The sequence below is a fragment of the Engystomops pustulosus genome, chromosome 4 (assembly GCF_040894005.1).
Source record: "Engystomops pustulosus chromosome 4, aEngPut4.maternal, whole genome shotgun sequence".
Classification (NCBI taxonomy): Eukaryota; Metazoa; Chordata; class Amphibia; order Anura; family Leptodactylidae; genus Engystomops; species Engystomops pustulosus.
The window spans coordinates 124,090,466-124,110,973 of NC_092414.1; the positions used below are offsets into that span (position 1 = coordinate 124,090,466).

Sequence of the window (20,508 nt, forward strand, 5' to 3'; positions counted from 1 at the left end):
CCCGGAGGCGCGCTGGAATGCCCTGAAATTCAGCGGCCAATGCCTAGTGAAGGTAAGTGTAATTTTCGCGACACATTTTTTGTTTTAAATGCGGCGGTTTTTCCGAATCCGTCAGGTTTTCGTTCGGCAACACCCCCCGATTTCCGTCGCGTGCATGCCAGCGCCGATGCGCCACAATCCGATCGTGTGCGCCAAAATCCCGGGGCAATTCAGGGGAAATCGGCGCAAATCGGAAATATTCGGGTAACACGACGGGAAAACGTGAATCGGGCCCTTAGTAAATGACCCCCAATGTGTGGTGAAAAAAACATCTCAAAATCCCCTGGGTATGTTAAAGCATTTAAAGATTATAACCACCTATAATGACACAGGGCAGAGTTAAGAAAATCTGGCTTGGTCCGAAAGCCCTAAAGTGGCTTGGTCCATAAGGGGTTAAAGACTTTTGTTACACCACCTTTCTATGTATGGCTCACAGCCCACTCAGCTCTCATAAAAGTTCATTTTATTGTTTTTCTGTATCATTTCTTTAAAGCATTTTCCACTTTCAATCAAGCAGATCATAAACATGACAGCAATACACCGCTCACAACAATACAAACCATAAACCTGGAGAAGTAGTTGTCCTACTGTGAAAAAGCTTTTCAAGAGTTTTAACATGAATAATGTAAACAGCTTCAAATAAATCCACTACAAGTCTACCATCATTATGAGCTGTGATATTAATATTGAACAGAAACAAGTCGGATTATGATGCTTATAGTAGCAGAGTAGGAATTCTTCGATGTGAACATGAGTTGATGGATCTCTTCACAAGTTTTCCTAGTATCATATTATCTGAAGAAAAGACTCATAATCTCTTGTAAATCGCTACTAGAAAATTAAAGCAGCAACATGATTTGTAGCAATGGCCCATTACTCTTTAGAATTACTCTAGTTTTGTTAGTACCATGTCCAACCCAAATTTTAACAGTTTAGATTTAAAGGAAAGAGAAAAAACTCTTTGGGATGGACAACAATCATCCTGTACTAGGGGAAATGTTAATGATCTAAATAATCCCTGGAAGAAGTCAAGGTGTGGTCCTTTACACTATTCTTCTGTTTGCCATCCTCATTAGAGATGAGCAGACCTGATGTACGTGCCACGCAACATAATGCCAGACTAATCTAGAATCTTTATTTCATTGGCTTGACAGGTACTTTTATGAAAGAGCAGCAGACAGACAGAAAAATGGCGCAGCCAGTTTGATAGATCTGGGCCAGTATGTTTTTAACCCCCCAGGATTACTCCAAGCAACCTTATGAAGTCCAGATCCCTGTACAGACCAAAGTCAAACTGGTTGAATGACACTTTAGGAATTGTGCTATTCCATCCCTGACACTCAAAAAATAGAGACCAGTTGGAGGCCATGGAGGCTTTGGACCAGATAAGGCAGGGAATTAGTAAACTGACATACAACATATTCATTGGTTGGAAACCCCTTTCATTTGAAGATAATGGGGTTCATTTACAAAGGGTCCGAATCGCGCACTTTCATCGGGTTTCCCGGCGATTTCCGATTTGCGCCAAATTGCCCCGGGATTTTGGCACATGCGATCGGATTTTGGCGCTGGCTTTCACGCAACAGAAATCGGGACGAAGAAGGTGAACTCCGGCGGAAATCGGTGCAGCAGCGACACCTGGTGGATATCGGGCGCACGGACCTTAGTGGATCCCGGCAGACCCGAATCCTTGTTGGAGAACGCGCCGCTGGATCGCGACTGGACCGGGTAGGTAAATGCACCCCAATGTGCAGATTAAGATCTTTTTGAGACCATAGGTCAAACAAGTATGTGTATTCATAATCCAGTAATTTAGTAAATTTTCCCCATAAAACAGCTTGAAAAGTTAAATTACAGACTGAATTGTAACATAATGGGGGTCATTTACTAAGGGCCCGATTCGCGTTTTCCCGACGTGTTACCCGAATATTTCCGATTTGCGCCGATTGTGCCTGAATTGCCCCGGGATTGTGGCGCACGCGATCGGATTGTGGCGCATCGGCGCCGGGACGCGCGCGACGGAAATCGGGGGGCGTGGCCGAACGAAAACCCGACGTATTCGGAAAAACCGCCGCATTTAAAAACCGGAAAAGTGTCGCTTGGGGAGCGCTTACCTTCACCTGGCCCGAGGTGGTGGATTCCGGCGCGATGAGATGACTTTCAGCGCAGCAGCGCCACCTGGTGGACGGCGGAGGAACTACCTTCTTAAATCCCGGCCGGACCCGAATCCAGAGCAGAGAACGCGCCGCTGGATCGCGAATGGGCCGGGTAAGTAAATTTGCCCCAATAACTCAAAATGGAACAAATATCCAGATGAATGATTTTCACTTTATAGCCAGATCAGCATAAAAGAGTGTTGGAACAAAACTGAATTTGCACATGAAGCTTGTACAATGAATATTTCAGATTGCAATCGATGATTGCATCCTCACATAAGAGCACATAGATGTTCTGTGGGCAATGCTAACTAGATAACTAATCTTTATGTTAGGGCTTGGAATTTGCATCTCATGTCACTTGACTACAATAAATTACGATCTTGTTTTACTAAATAAACTATAAGTGTTGACTAATTGAAATCTCTGGCATGCACTAACAAATTAATGATTTAGGGATTTTAGCAGATGATTTACTCTCCTCAAGAAAAATTGAGGACTTCACAATCTGAAGACTGATTGTCAATTATCTGTTGTAAATAATTTTTATGTAGATTAATACCTGCTGATATTAATTGATATCTGTTGATATTTTTACTAATGACCTTATTAAAATGGTAGTATTTCTAGGCATGGCTGGGATGAGGGGCCAGTTTCATTACATATTTCTTCAATTTGTAACACAAATACCATGAAGGACCTGCAATGTCATCATGAGCACGGGTCCTTCAGCCTAGGAAAAAACTATATCTAAACGTAAATACGATTTACCAATGGATCTTGAGGATCTGCAATGATGTCAAGACCATGTGATCATTGACATAATTACAGATCCTGTAGTCCAGTAAATTACATCTACATGACCCTTTAACAGGCAGTGAGACAGAGAAAGACATTGGATAGGCTATAGAAAGTGGGGTACAGACTAGAATAAGGGAGACATAGAGATTCATCCTAATTGAAGTTGGGGACATCGGGGTTCAAATTGGTTTAAGAAGGTGACACTGGGCTACAGGCTGGAGAAAGAGGGGGGCATAGAGAGTGCATGTTAATAATCTATACAACAGAGGAAGTCATGGGGTGCAGGATGTGATAAAGAGGAATACAGGCAATAGACTACATGAGGAGGAGGAAAGCATATAGGTGCATACTGTTAAAAAAAAGGGGTTAACATTGGGTGTAAAAAAGGAGGAATTGATTTATTCTACTGGATTGGATTTATACTCTTATACTAAGAGATGCTGCTATATCTCTATTATACATAGAGCTGAGCTGCTGTATCTAAGCAGCAAATATATAGAAGTATCTACCATACATAGAGCTGAGCTGCTTTGTCTAATCTGTATCATTGATAAGCTTTTTGTGGGTGAGAGAAAAAACCATTGAAAAAATTCCGATATCCAGCCTTGTCAGGAACAACTTCCTATCTTTATTTAGGCATATATTAAAATTCCATAGCAAGTAGTCTTGGCCAACGCGTTTCAAACAGGCTAGCCGTTCTTAGTCATGGCTGCCATGACTAAGAACGGCTAGCCTGTTTGAAACGCGTTGGTAAAGACTACTTGCTATGGAATTTTAATATTTGCCTAAATTAAGATATGAAGTGGTTGATGACAAGGCTGGATATCGGAATTTTTTCAATGGTCTATACGGCCCCAGCAGAGGGGCGATCCGTGCCATACTAGGACACCTACATGGCTGGAAGGTGAGCTGAATTTCTACCATTACTGAGAGAAAAAACATATTTTTGGGTCTGCGCCTCTAATATTAAAACTGTGGTAATGAACCTGACTAGTAGCCCTGTATCAATGTGAGCTGCTGAAAGGCACTGATGGGCACAATGTAACCATTTGTCTTGGGGCAGTGAATTTTTAGTACCATTAGTACTGTTTTGACTACAATAACTCTCTTTTTATATTGTACTGTGCTATAACGTTTACATAGGTTGTGATTGCAATTTGCTCCTGGTTCAGACTTGACAGGTATACTTTCCCTTAAACAAGTAAAGGAGCCCTAACTGAAAAATACTTGATCATTTACTTCTTCCAGAAGTCTGTTAGTCAAGACCACCACCTATGGTTATGTGTCATGATATCTGCTGCCTCTCTACAGCTGGAGGACACTTATAAGAACATGAGACATAAAGTAGGAAATTTAGCTGCAAGAAAAAGAAAGGACCTGAAGAGGTTTTCATGAATGTCAAGAGAAAGCTTAACTATTGACCTGACAGTTGTATGCTGATCAGAAATGGATTTTATGTGGAAGGTAAAGGGCAGTAGAAATTGATAATAGGAAACCATATCAGCACAAGTTAGCACTCATGAAAAAGGAAGAACAAATGTAAGAACTGTTATACTATCTCCTTTTTACAGCCTATTTGTGGAATGTCATTAATATCCTAACGTTAGCCTACCTCTAATGATACAATAATTGTCATTTTGTATGCACAAGAATTTTAAACTGTCTGGAATAAATCTTTATGGCCTCCAGACTTGACAGCCTTTGGACAGGAGTCATGTCAATGCCATGATAAAACTGGACATATCAGGTCACAAAATGTCACATCATATTATATTTGATTCTGAAAATAGAAAGTTTCTTCATGAACATATTGCTGACAGCAGATGAGGCCATATAAGCGAAGTCCATAAACAGAATTAAAACACTACATTCTCAAAAAATAATGAATAAGTGGAGTTGAGATTTATTATATAATATAGTTAAAACAATAGCATACATTTTATGTATGAAAACAAGGTATTGTAATATATCTGTGTTAGTAGTATTAGAGCAAAATAATACAAATACGTTAACCATTTGTTACATATTTTCATACAAATAAGTCATCGTTACACATCTGTAAATCCACTAGCTAAAGGCCTAAACTACATTTACCAGCTTGGTGTTCAGATCTTAATAATCAATGGAAAGAGAAAGACAATGGACCTTCTCTTTCTTTTGCATCCCAGACGGTCGGCTCATGAACCGAGCCATGGAATGCACGGCTGTGTGCACGAGCCCATAGAAAGTCATGGGGGCGTTTTTGTAGCTGTTAAAAAAAAAAACGGCTACCACTTGGCCCCAAAACATGTTTGTGTGCATGTGGCTTAAGTTTAAACCTTCTGTTTTAAGAGTTTACTACACTTTCCACAGTTCCAGATATATTACCCTTCTGTATGCTAAGGCTAAAGGACAAACTATACTGTCAATAGTATTTGCAGATATGCTTGTACATATATGTTCTTAAACACTCTTTTTTTTTCTTTTTCCCACAGCTCCATTTATTCCACCATCTGCAGACAGCATTGTGAAGTTTGATGCATATGGAGATGGCCTTGGTTTATATAATGTCTTCAATTTTCAGTACAATAATGGCAAATACTCATATCTAAAAATAGGTCAGTGGGCAGAAACCTTATCCCTCGATGTGGATGTCATACAGTGGTCAAAGAGTATGGTTCCCACATCACAGTGCAGTGATCCATGTGCTCCAAATGAAATGAAGAATATGCAACCTGGAGATGTCTGCTGTTGGATCTGTATTCCATGTGAAACATATCAGTATCTTGCAGATGAATTTACATGTGCTGATTGTGGACCAGGACGTTGGCCCACATCAGACCTAACTGGATGTTTTGACTTACCAGAAGACTACATTAAATGGGAAGATGCATGGGCCATAGGCCCGGTGACAATTGCCTGTCTGGGCTTTTTGTGTACATTCCTTGTGGGTGGAGTCTTCGTCAAGCACAATAACACTCCTTTGGTCAAGGCTTCTGGACGTGAACTCTGCTATATTCTCTTGATTGGAGTTTTTATGTGTTATTGTATGACATTTTTCTTCATTGCCAAACCCTCCCCAGTCATATGTACTCTACGACGTTTGGGGCTGGGGACTTCTTTTGTAGTTTGCTACTCAGCACTTCTAACAAAGACAAATAGAATTGCTCGGATCTTTAGTGGTGTAAAAGATGGTGCTCAAAGACCTAAATTCATCAGCCCCAAATCTCAAGTTATAATATGCCTAAGTCTCATCTCAGTTCAAATTGTCATTGTGTCTGTATGGCTTATGTTGGAATATCCAGGCACCAGACGATTTACTCTTCCAGAGAAGAGAGAAACTGTCATATTAAAATGTAATGTGAAAGATTCAAGTATGCTTATATCATTAACATATGATGTGGTTCTTGTGATATTATGTACTGTATATGCCTTTAAAACAAGGAAGTGCCCAGAAAATTTCAACGAAGCCAAGTTTATTGGATTTACAATGTATACAACCTGCATTATCTGGCTCGCATTTCTTCCAATATTTTATGTGACGTCCAGTGACTACAGGGTAAGTTTATTCATTTTTATATAGAACTGTTACAGAAAAACATTTTTAACATATCATAGTATCATAGAAGACAAGACATGGTATCATAGAAAAAGACATCAGTCCATCAAGTCTAATCTATCAATCCTGTATTAAACAGTGTTGATCCAGACAAAAGCAAAAAATAGTCCTGAAGAGATTCCAATTGGCCCAAAATTGGGAAAAATTCCTTCCCGACCCATAAGATGGCAGACAAAGTAACTCCGTGGATCAACAGGAACTATTTCCAAAAAGATTTGTTCTCATAAGATGTGATGTTTTTGGTCTCCCTATGTTGTATGTCAGAATTTTTCTTCAAAGTTTACTTGTAAAGCCATTTACCAATGGATGTCAAGTGGTAAAAATATTATAAAAATTACAAGAGACATTCACATAAAACATTATGATAATTTGGCTGACGTTAACAACACAGGGTTCAGTTTCTGAATTGTATTAGGCAACTAGGCAGTTGCCAAATGGAAGGGTCTGAAAAGGAGCAGTCCCCCCCACCCTTGGGAAACATGTGACCTTTTCAAATATATGAATAACTCCCATCACTCAGGATTGGCTGTAGAGCAGCAGGGGGCGTCGCTAAGCCCAATAATGGGTGTTTTAATATATTTGAAAAGGTCACATGGAGAAGCTGTTTCCCAAGGGTGGAGGGGAACTGCTCCTTACCAGATCCTCCCTTTTGGCAACTGCCTAGTCACACAGCAGATGCTTATGAAAGGTACAATATAACATATCTTTTTTTCTGTAAAACCAATTTTTTATACAAAAACTCTTTGGCAGTGTATGTACTATGCTCTGTGGGGACTGGGGGAGTGCTAAAAATGGGTCTCCTGGTGACAGGTTCCCTTTAACTAGCCCAACAAGAGCCCTGACCCAAACCCAAATCAGCATCTCTGGAGAGACTTGAAATTGGCTGTCCATCAACGCTCACCATCCAACCTAAGGGAACTGTAGAGGATCTACTAGGTTTTTCCAGGTGTAAAAAACTTGTTGCATCATTCCCAAGAAGACTCATGGCTGTACTAGCTTAAAAGGTGCTTCTACTCAATACTGAGCAAAGGGTCTGAATACTTATGACCATGTGATATTTCAGTTTTTCTCTTTTAATAAATTAGCAAAATACAAACATTTCTGTTCTTTCTGTCAAAAAGGGATACAGAGTGTACATTAATGAGCAAAAAAACTTTTTTGATCTTTGGCTGCAATGAAACAAAGGGGGAAAAATTTATAGGGGTCCGAATACTTTCCATACCCACTGAAAATACTCAGTTCAAATTTCTAATTCTTTCTGTTTGACTATGGCAGATGCTGTTACACAAATGTAATCTAAAAGTGCATAAAAGTGAAGCTAAGTAAAAATGGAATGTCTGCATTCTTTTCACTCTGTTTCAGGTCCAAACTACTACGATGTGCATTTCTGTGAGCCTGAGTGGTTTTGTAGTCTTGGGATGTCTATTTGCACCGAAAGTACATATCATTCTATTTCAACCGCAGAAAAATGTTGTGACACACAGACTCCACTTAAATAGGTTCAGTGTAAGCGGCACTGCAACAACGTATTCCCAGTGTAAGTATATGACTTCAGCTGCACAATTAAAATTGACAAATCCGTTCATCACTTTAAATAAATTCTAATATTTAGAAATATGTGAAGAAAGATAGATAGATAGATAGATAGATAGAAACAGATATATCATTCTAGCGTCAATGTAGCATTCCCAACCTCCATACGGCTACAAAAAAAAATGCAAACTCAACCCAAAAATGCAAACTTGACTTTTCAAATGCTGAATGTGCATTACTGGTAATGGTAGTCTAGATTCTGACACATTGCTTAAGTACACGCACAGTTGCCAAAATGATCCATAGCCGCAACTTCAAGAACCAATTTTGTTCTGTGGGTTATTTCAAATACAAGGTATTTGTCTTTCCTGAAGAAATAATAAAAATTGATTTTCCACATTCCATTACAGTTGCCCTTTTGTCGCAAGGGTTTTCCAGTTTTTAAAACTGAGGTCCTAACCCTAAAATAGACAATTATTGAAAACTGCAATAACTAAAACAATCAGTCTATGTAAGAATAATCCAACTTGGTCATTCCTGTAAAAACATCTTTAACCGAACACAACCATGAAAAACTTACACGTTTTAGACTGTCTTGTGAAGTCCAACAACCCTTGGCTATGTTCACATCATGACAGGGCCTGTTGTCAAATCTATATATTTTAATAGTTTTATATAATTAATTGTGATCCATAAAAACAAATCTAAAAATAATACTAATAAAGCATTCAATAATATAATTTAAACCTTCAGGACAGGGGCCCACAATCAGAGCACATGTTCTTATGTAAGAAGGGTGTATGAGTCCACCCCCATGATGAAAATCAGAGGTTATCCCCCACAATGGACATACAAATATATGAGACACAGACCACAAATATAATAGTAATCAGGATCATGCCACCAATATTAACCAATATTATACACATGAAACAAAAATGGCAACTAAATACACATGTAGAGAGCTAGAAATAACAAACTGGCAACACATTACATAAAACCCCTAAAATATGGTATGATATAGAGCAGTGATGGCGAACCTTTTATAGACAGAGTGCCCAAACTACAACCAAAACCCACTTATATGTCGCAAAGTGCCAACATGGCAATTAAAGTGGTAAACTTATTGCTCCCTTCTATGTCATAGCTTTCAATCAGGTCAGTATCCTGAGGACATCAATACAGTAGAAAGAATGAGGACAAATTCAGGTTCCCCTGAACAGAAGGAATTGTCATCTCTGGAGCCGGAGCTATAATGATAATGCAGATCTGCCCACCCCTTCCAGTTCCTCCAGTAGTCTCAGGCAGCGCTGTTGATTTAAAGGGTTTGTCCAGAGGTTAAATAACTTGACTGATTTCTTCCAAAAACAGTGCCACATCTGACTATGGTTTGTACCGTTATTGGGACTCAGCTCTATTCATCTCTATCCAGCAGAGTTGCAATACCAACACAAACCATAGTCAGGTGTGGAGCTGTGTTCTGAAGAAAGCAGCTAAGTTTTTCAACTTCTTGCCAACCCCCTTAAGATAGCACTGAGTGCGGCAAGTCCTTGGCTGTCTGGGAATCCATGAAGATACCTTTTGTCCTCTTTGGTGATGTCCCATATGCCACTTTCGTTACCTTATGCTCACAATGGAGCCTCTTTGTGCTTCCTCTGGGGCCCCTGTGGTGATGACCTGGGTGTCCACAGAGAGGGCTCTGAGTGCCACCTGTGGCACCCGTGCCATAGGATCGTCACCACTGATATAGAGTATACAAGAGTATCTTGCTGGACCCTTGAAAAGATCCTAATATTGTAATTGGGTTACAACATTTTAGATATATCACATGCAAGACAGTAAAAGATGAAGTGGCATTAGGGTTAAAACCCTGGATTGGGTGCTTGCCCAAACACCTGGCTCAGGTGTTTTTTCTTCACCAAGAGTGCAACGTTTTAGCTCTTCATTAGAGCTATTTTCAAGCTTGAAAATAGCTCTAATGAAGAGCTGAAACATTGCACTTCTAACTCTGGAGGGGAAAAAAAGACTATTTTCTACAAGGACTGCTGCCACTACTGCATGATTCTCACATGCAAGACAGTATATTGCAGAAAAAAACAATATACTACAATACATCCCAAAAACTAATAGCTGTATGTTTTACTGTAAATATATATGAAGTAGACATTGACCATAATAGACATATATGTCTGGAATAATAATAAAATGAGTGCCTTTGAAACAAACTTGTTTCTCAGAGTTATGTACAAAACCTGTAACAGACCCAAACTTTAACATTCTAAGAACTATATAAAACATGTAATGCACTATAAAAAAATATATTCTGCCATTATACAAGATAATAAACCAAACATGAGATGTGATGCATTGGAGAGTCCATAAATGCTGGATACAGCCTGGGGTTATGATAGGCTCCGATGCAACAAATCCCATAAATAACCAAAGAAGCCTGATAACGCAACATCTGCATTAAGTCTTTTTGGGACCAAAGATTCTAATTTATATATTTTTCTTGTTTCAGCTCTAGACATATTGAGAATTAAATTGCCCCCTTGCCTATCCTTAGTAACAGTATGTATGGCTGAATAAATGAGCCTGCTTGGATCACTACTGTGCACCAGCTTAAAATGTTTATATAAATTATGAGTTGTTGTACCTTTTTTGATACTACCGATATGTTCGCCCATTCTTTCTTTGAATGGTCGAATTGTACAACCTATAAATTGTTTATGACAAGGACACTGTAAAAAATAAATGACTCCTTGGTGTCACAAGTCATAGTTTCTTTGATATTAAATTGAAATGTATTTCAGTAGACGTTAAGACTGGTGTTCTTCCTGTAAACGATGAGGCCGAACAACCAATGCAACAACCACATCTAAAGAAGCCTTTCATGTCGAACCAAGTACCCAAAAATGATTGTTTCTTATTTGATTTGACTGTGGGGGCTATGTTTATACCTAAATTTGGAGCTTTAGTGGAAATAATTGGAGGTTTCACAAGCAAGAAGTCATGGAGGACCTTATCATTTTTTAGCACTTCCCAATGTTTACAAATGACCTTTTCAAGCTTTCTATAACTAGTGTTAAACGGTAAGACTATCTTGGTAGCCTTTTTGGGGGGGTTTCTAGAAGTAATTGATGTAGGTCCCTCATTACTGTATTCCAAAAACACGTCGGTCCATTCCAGATGTTTTGCTTTTTATATGCTTTATGTAAAACATATTTACTATAGTTCTTTTCTTTAAATTGTGAAGTGAGTGCTTGTGATTCACCCTCATTCCTCTTTCTTGTATTGGTACAGTTTCTTTTTAACTTTTTTCTTTCCATATATAGACAGTACAGACTCCAAGGAAGGAAGCAGCACTCCAAGATAAATAGTGAATATTTATTCTGCCAGTGATAAGTGCTACATTTCGGCTGACTCTATGCAGCCATTCTCAAGCATTCTCAAGCAATGGCTGCATAGAGTCAGCCGAAACGTAGCATTTACCACTGGCGGAATAAATATTCACTATTTATCTTGGAGTGCTGCTTCCTTCCTTGGAGTTTGTATGCATATGGGATCCTGAGTCAGTTCCTTGAAGCCTGCACCCACATTGGATTTAATCTGGTTATCCACAGTGCTGCTCCTTCTACATATTTATCTATAGACAGTACAGAAGGTTAAAAAGAAACTGTACCAATACAGATAAGTTTAAATTACAATAGTAGGATTCTCTGTATGGGTTCTGCAAGATATTCTTTTATACTATATATTATACCATTTTTTAGGGGTTTCATGTAATAAACATAATTTTATTCTTTCAAATTATCCATAGTTCCATCTATTGCGGTGCCAGTTTGTTATTTCTAGTTCTCTATACTTATCCTTAGTTGGTGATACCTTAATATTTAAAACAAGTGCACACTGGTTAAGTGGCCATAGAGTCAGTGCATCCCTAAATTCTTAGTAACTTTAATATACACATATAACTGACAAGCAAACTGCACTCATAAGAAATACTGATCATACATATTATTTACATAACACACATACACACACATGAGATACACATACCACACAAATTCCATGCACAAACTTAATGGGGTTGAAAAGAGCCCCATCCTTTATATACCCCTGTTCAGTAGCACATGCTGCCCCTGCCTTGACATTTGGCCCTGTGTTGCTACGTATGGAAATAAAAGAGTGATAGTTCTCATAGCCCATAAAACATAGACTGCGCACTGAACATTTTTAGTTTGATCTAAAACAGTGTACTGTATTTTATGACATATACCTCTTTGCCTTATAATTAGGGGATATAGGTGGATATTTTACAAATGCATTCCCTGGTATATATGCCAAAATTATAGTGGCAGTATATAAAATTTTATATAAAATATGTAATCAACAAATTTATTGTAGAATTGTTTAACTTTCCCTATTTTCAGCATAAAGATATGCACTTCATAAGCCACTATACCTACGATATAATAACAGCAGTCCTATGCATAGAAGAACAGTATATCCAGTACACATTATTAATGGCATCTGAACACATTATGCTAAAGAAACCCTTCTATACATATACATTCCTATAAGTCTTTGCCACTATGGAGATTCTACATCAAGTGTGCTGTCAATACCTTTTTTCCTTTTAGCTATCCTTGCAGAGTGTTTTCCTAGAAATCTTTATTATCACTCTGAAAAGTACTGTTATTGAAAACCTGCAATCGATGAGAAACACTAACTTAGGTAGACAATAAAACCGCTATACAGCAAGCACAATCGGGCAGCTAATGAGAAATTTCACACAAGCGACGGTATTCTCTAATACTGTCTATCAGTCAGGTCACTGTGACTCACCCTGATTTAGGATACTTTGAAACTATAAATGGAATTCTGATTTTCTTTTCTTGTCAGTCTGATACATAGTTGAATATAAACAATTAGTATCAATACAATTATGTACATACTGTATATTACTTCTGCATTTGGAGGACACAATGAAGGCAAAAGATTGTTCCATATTTTGCAGCACATAAAGAATATTTCTATTGTAATTGTTTCCAACAAAGATTTAACACCCTATTACATGAGTTCAGGGAGAGGAACACTGGTACACTTCAGACAGAGAGTAAAGGCTGTAAAGCTGCTGTTTTAACACATTCCCTAATTTCCACTCAAAAATGTTATTCTTTCATTTTTGGCTATTTTTGGAAATGAAAGAATACCACAGAGATGATAGATCCAATTGCATCCAACACTGTGCTCTGTGAGGGACATAGAGAATAAATTGCCGTTTTCAGGGCAGTGTGAAAAAGTGGATCTTGCACACTAATACAGTACCAGGGGTAGTACAGTTTGCAGTTCTAGCCTCATTTAAAAGGAAGTCAATAGCATATCAATATCACGGTTGCATTCCTTATGTTGAGGGGTGCCAAAGATAGGGATATGACCCCATATAGACAAATAAATAATAATCCTGGCACTCCAACTGGTTACTTGCTCAAGTGATTTTTTTATTGTGGTATAAATGTGTGCACATACAGAAATATCTTACAAAACCAGTCTTAGTACTTTGATACAGTGATATCTTGCAGTACCAGTCTTCTTGCTATTTGCAGCAAACTTTAACTGCATCTATGTATTTCTTAACCTCATGCCTCTGAGCGGAAGATATATCCATCACTAAACTCTGGCACTTAAGGCTCAGTGGCGGGTGTTCAACCTGTTAAAGCTGCAGTCAGCGCCATCTTCGGGGGCACCGATTGTTTCTCTGGCAGGACCCCAAGGCTGTCCTCAGGCAATGCCTATAAGATCCCGTCTGTGACAAAATCTTAAAGTCACAGGGGCACATTTACTAAGGCGCTTGCACCATTCTATTCTTCGCTATTCTTCACGCGACACAAATTTCTGCACAGAAGGGGGCGTTATGGTACTCAGTCAGACCGTGTGCCAGATTTAACATGCAAAGTCCCACAGAGTTGTGTCTCACGCCCCATGTTAAAGGTGCACCAAAAGAAAATTGTTGCACTCTATCGGAGCTGTGCAGAGGGCGCCAGAAATCCTGAATCATTCTTCTTGAATCTGGCGCCCTCTGCACAGCTCCGATAGAGTGCAACAATTTTCTTTTGCACACTACATGGGCGAACTACATATAGTGCAGTTTGCACTGTTATTAGTAAATGTGCCCCACAGTGTCGGCCTATTCATGTAAATATGCTGACTGAGTTAATACCGTGAAATACTTCAGTATTGCAGGATATTATCATGAACAAACAATCAGATGATTGCTTATTCATGTCCCATGGTGGAACTAATAAAAAAATTTCCAAAATGTAAAAATGTAAAGAAAGAGACATGTAATGGGAAAATATTACAAAAATCCCACATACATATCCCCTGCCCAACTATGAAAAACATCATCCGATTTGCCCAGGACTATATATTTTATATATCAAAAGGAACACCACACAATGGGAAATTAGTATTCATTTTGCGTTAAAATGAACAAAACATAATATATATATATATATATATATATATATATATATATATATATATATATATATATTCTATACAAATAAAGCTTTTTATCAAATATGAATAAACATTTTTATCTAGCCTTATGAAATAAAGGTACAGCACAATAAAAATGTTATGGCTCTTAAACAACTACAACAACTACATATGAAAATTAGCTAAGAATGCCCAATCACTCAAGCTTTTTCTGGCTCCGTCATTAAGAATTTAAGCAATAGTTTTCTATTTACAGATTTTTTAAAATACTTAAAAAAATGTTTTATATTAATATTGCAGTGTCTGTATTGTTATTAATTTATTGATGTTTTTTTTTTCAGCTTCTGCCAGTGCACATTACACACCAACCATATGTAATGGAGGAGAAGTTCTAGACTCCACCACCTCATCCTTATAATCGTCATGAGCATTTCTGCCCTAAAGATTTTTAGACTGTTAGAAAATATGCACTTGTTGTGCAGTCCTGTCTTTTTTTTTTAGAAAAAAAATATTTTTGAGGACTGTCTACAATGATGTTCTAGAGCTTTTTAGATTGATTCAATTACGACTGTAATTCACCGTTTTAGAGACCATGTAAATAAGGTACATTATCTACACAACTTGCTGTGTCCACCGAGTAATTATGGCCTTGGCCATGTATTATATGGGTTATTTACTTTCCTATGACTTTTTGTAAACTAGGTTATTGTTGTAACCATTTTTAGAATGCATTATGTTACTTATAGTTACATGACATGTAACTGGTTGTTTTTGCACAACTGAAGCAGTATTAATGTAAAGAAGCCAGTAATAATACCTTTGTAGAGGTTTATAGCATGTATTTCTTGGTACTTATAAACTGTTGTGTTGCACTGACTTGAAGGTTTCTGAGGAATACAATAAAGTAAATGAATGTATAGCTTCTACAGTATCCTGGAAATGAGGGAGACGACAATATCAATATAATTTCAATAAATCAGTAAATAAATGAAATGTTTGGTGCACGTTTAACAAAAAAAAGACACTGGAACAATGTATTTTGACAGTATTGTACAATGCAAAAATATAATTTTTTTTTTTAACATTAGACTTGATTCAGAGATAAATCAGAGATCAATAGCCATGAAAAAATATTTTATGTGGTTTGTAAATGTATATTTATTATTTTAATTGTAGTTAAGGTTTTAATTTTTTTTCTTTTTTTGTTGCAAAACTACAGTAATCGAACCGTAGGACCCGAATAAACTGAATAAGGATAAATCTTTCTAAAACTAATAACACATCTTTCTCTTATTTAAAGAGGGTATTCTACTTCTAATCTCTCCACCAATCGCAAGTAGTGAGTGGATTAATTTGGGAAGAGATGAATTTCTCCACAGCACCATTACAGGGAAAGTGAGGAATCACACAATAATAAAATGTATGGGTCCTACAACACACAGGGGCAATTTATTACACCGACATTTATATATACAATACATGCAAAAAAAACAATCACAGTGTTTTTCCCATAGTTTTTTCCCCGCAGAATAAAGATACATTGTAAAGCACTTTTCACAACATCCAACCTTTAGACATAAAATGTAATTAGATCAATACAAAAACCACATGGATGACAATATAGTGTGCAGGCCAGAATGCATATGATCATATGTGTGAGGCTATACTTTGGGTGATGGTCCATTTCTAGGTACTTTATTACAACATGAAGCAGATCTTGATTGTACTTCAAGTATACCGCCACTATGAGCAGATTTAACAAGATGTGTCTCTAGGTGAAGCTGATACATTGCTTAAGCAGTCCTGGACTTTGAAAAGTGCCATCCATAAGTAAAATGATGAGTGTTCTGGGGAACAAACTATTGTCAATGTAAACTTTCCTTGCGTGGGAATGCACTGATGCATGCACATATGTTAGGGAAACTTTCAGCAGGGAGACATCTAACCTCCTGTTGACCACTTCCCCCTCCCTGCTGGAGCAAATACCTACCAGTATGGTTACATGGTAGTGGGCCTGTTGCTATGTACCATTGAAATGAATAGGTTGCTTGCAGTGATTGTTCCATAGTGACTTTAAAGGGCTCCCGTTGAATATTCAAAATGAGAAGCTCCAGTTTTTGCCACAGTTTTCCTACAATAAATGTTTATTGTCCTAAGGAATAAATAGCAGATTATGATAAAATGATGATTAAAATATATTTATAAATAAATTTGAATTTATTATATACCATTATTTATGTCGTTACTCAGATACAAAGTAGGGGTTTAAAATGATCTTATAATATATATTGTATGAACAAAGACTTTCCCGGTTACATGACTATGTATACTGCAAAAAGTGATGCACACAATGTCCCCTTTCAATTGTATCGAAGCACCAACAGTCCTAAACTGGTGGATAATGAACAGAATGCAAAGAAGCCTGAGAAACTGGGAAAGCAAAAGGATAAAGGATAGAGAAAGCACAAAAACAAATAACAAGACTGTAAAGTAAAGCACAAGACGTCTTTTGTTACATTTTGAATTGTCAAATTTTTCGCCTACTAACTTAAAACTGAAATGATATGTATAACGAAGAATGGGAATAATTGGGAAAAATACATTCCTGAAATTTGTATTTCACTAAACTGTATATGCAGAATTTAACCGTAAGGAACACATAAGCTAAAAGAGTGATGTTTTTCTAGAAGATATTGTTAATAGAAACTATGTAAATCACTGTGGTCACATTATTCAAAGCGTGTGTTCTGTTGCAGGATGTATTCTGTACTAACCTATGCCTCATATGCTTTCACTGCAGTATTGTATAGGACATGGAATATTTCATAAATAATATATTATTAGTATGACAGTATAATGTTGTAAAGACATTGGCGGCTTACACAAACTATTGTGAATGGGCACTTTTATAAGTTCTGTATGGTGGTATCTATGGAAGACAGTGCTGCTTGTCTTGTATAAAGTATAGAATGTTCATTCTAATACTTCCAATAAATATTTTTATGTTTGACTAAAAAGGTCTCAATTTTTTTACACTAGGTGCTATAGCTTCCTCATATAGTGAAACAAGAGAATAATTCTGATTGTAGGAGAGATGATACCTGGAGGTTATGGTGAAGCGATAATACCTGGGGGAGGGGTGGATGATAATATTATGAGGAAACATTTAAGGGGTGGCCACTTTATCTCATCTTTTCATAATGTGTGTGTACATGGGGAGGGACAGGATATTGGGTAATTTAGCAATACATATCTATTAAAAGTTCTGTGATGCTTTTTTGATATGTAAATTGAAGACTCCTGTCTTTTACCTTGTCAGGCAGAATTTCCTGACCATAAAATGGCCACAGATTGAGGGTCATGTGATCTCTATCTGTTCATGAACAATCGCCCTGCCAGGACCTTATGGTTGAATTCATCAACATAATATCGCGGTACCGGCAGAGCAATTGGTCATGGACAGTCAGACAGATCACATGGCCCTTCATCTGCGGCCATTTTACAGTCAAGAATGTCTGGGTGATGAATTAAAAGACAGGACACTTTTAGAAACTAAAACAGTCCCCTGTTCCCTAAAATATTCCTAAATATTCCTAAAATATCAGTCCCCTCATGGTTATTTTACATACAGCCCCCTCATGATTATTTTATATAAAGCCCCTTCACTCCCAATGGATTCATTAGATACAGCCCTTCTCACCCTCATGGATTCCATTTGTACAGCCTTATTTGCCCCCCCAGGAGCTTTGGGGCCCGGTTAAGCCCGGTATTCCCAGTTCTGCCCCAGTCCCCGGGTGCAAAGCATTCAGATAGCAATAGCTGTCATTGTAGAATATAAATAAATAGGGATATAGATAGATATGGCATAGATAGATAGATAGATAGATAGATAGATAGATAGATAGATAGATAGATAGATAGATAGATAGATAGATATAGTATATCATAGAATTACAACTGTCTGAGGTTGATATATAAAAGTTAATCTAATCCTCTACAATCCTGATGTTACTTATATTCCTTTTTATACGAACATATAGCAAACAATGAAATCTACACCAGTAAAATGATATATAAAACAACATAACAGAAAAAACTTCAAATGACAACTACTGTTCTTAAAATGTTGCCATATAACACTGCATCCTGAGACTGTAAAGTACAGGTAAATAGAAGGCATGAAGTGTTCCCAGTCAGGTAGTTAAGTTATTCATACATCCATAAACATGAAAAGATAGACATAAAGCTCAAAAAGCAACAGCAATACAATATATGTGACTGTGGGTGAGGCTTGCTGTAGAAAGGTAAAAGTTGCACATCTTTTATATTTAATGGTCTCCTGAGTCTACTGAACAGATACTCTTTATTCAACGTAACCAAACCTGACTTTTAGTTTAGTTCTAATTGTATGATCTTTGCAATATATCCATCAGAACTCAATATTACTTTATTCAGGTTTCATTGGATTGTCAATTCATCTCATTTCTAATAAAATGCATCTTCATATAACTCTTTTAATTAACAACTTCAGTTTTGTATTAACTTTCATACAGAAATCTATTATTAATATCTATAATGGATAAAAATTACCGATTTACCATTACTGTACATTTATTAAAATGAAGAAATGTCTCCTCCATGAATACATTGGGGGGAATTTATTATTAAGCCCCCACCAGCACCACCACCTACAAATATCCTACCTCCATCCTGTATTATACAAATACAGCACCTATACAAATAATTAAAAAAAAAAAGAATGGAAAGTGTGACAGGGTAGGGTTCACATCACAATGAAGGTCATAAAATACAGCCATTTTCAGCAGTCCTCATCAATACTTACATTGCTCCTCATCTACCATCTATTAAAAAGATTCATTATAAGTAAAGCTCAGAAAATGTCTACATCAATATAAATTATAGGGGTGGTTACTACTCTCACTCAATATCGTATATTTATACCCTTGACTATTATTAGCAGGCATTAAATTGTACTCCAAATCTGAACTCTCCAAAACTACAACTCTTTCTACAAAAAAGGCTATCTCAACTAAAATATTATGTGTCTATGAATGCAACACCAAATTGTCCACATTTCTAAAGTGCTTGTATTGTGCAAAAGTAGTAGAATATTAAAAATAACATATACATATACTGCACATTTGATATTAGAGGGATCACAGCAACCCATAACATCCACTTATTATGCTTGTTATGCGTTTTCAAATTATACAATTTTCTGCCTGAATTCCGGAAGCAGCACCATCCGCTTTAATATCTATCTATCTAACTGTAAACTCCTTACCCTCCAATCTGATATTAAATTAAATGTTGCAGGTTTAGAAATCCTATGCTAACATAAAAGATATTTAAAGAATGCAGTAAAGCATCTGTGATAATCTGGACTACAGGCAGTGGAACACAAGCTGGAACACAGGAAGGACACAGCTTGACTAAACTAGATTTCTGATATAAAGAAGCTATATCATGCAGGATTGAACAGATGGAGGAAGACATATGAAATGAAGCTGGACCTCAGACAGAGAGGCAGCAGGACATGGCCACACCAAACAGCATTAGAGACTAGACAGATAAAGTAATGCCAAGCGTTCAGGCATTACACGGGTAGGCAAGCTGGAATGCGGAGATAAAGAGATGGCAGGCATCTGTTGATAATCATGGATTTTGTAAATAGATGGCTGTACATTTCTATTCTATAAAAAGCCAGTGAACCTGATGTATAGCATCTACTCATATTATGAGTTATTACTTATCTGATTGAGAGACCACTGACATGTCAAACAATATGTGCACCTGAAGATTCCTGATCCAATATGCCATCTTTACATCATATTCTTAGCACATGGTGTACTATTA

General features: G+C 37.2%; 1 protein-coding gene across 5 annotated transcripts in view; it reads left to right on the forward strand.

The window, feature by feature from the left end:
- The window catches only part of GRM3 (glutamate metabotropic receptor 3), a 200,373-nt gene extending 182,725 nt beyond the window's left edge, over window positions 1-17,648 (forward strand). For all 5 annotated transcript variants that reach the window (XM_072147288.1, XM_072147287.1, XM_072147289.1 and 2 more), the window contains 3 exons: window positions 5,471-6,534; window positions 7,957-8,131; window positions 14,973-17,648. In XM_072147288.1, coding sequence (XP_072003389.1) covers window positions 5,471-6,534; window positions 7,957-8,131; window positions 14,973-15,049 — 1,316 coding nt within the window. In that variant the 3' untranslated portion in view covers window positions 15,050-17,648. The remainder of the gene's footprint in view (window positions 1-5,470; window positions 6,535-7,956; window positions 8,132-14,972) is intronic.
- The last annotated feature ends 2,860 nt before the right edge of the window (window positions 17,649-20,508 follow it).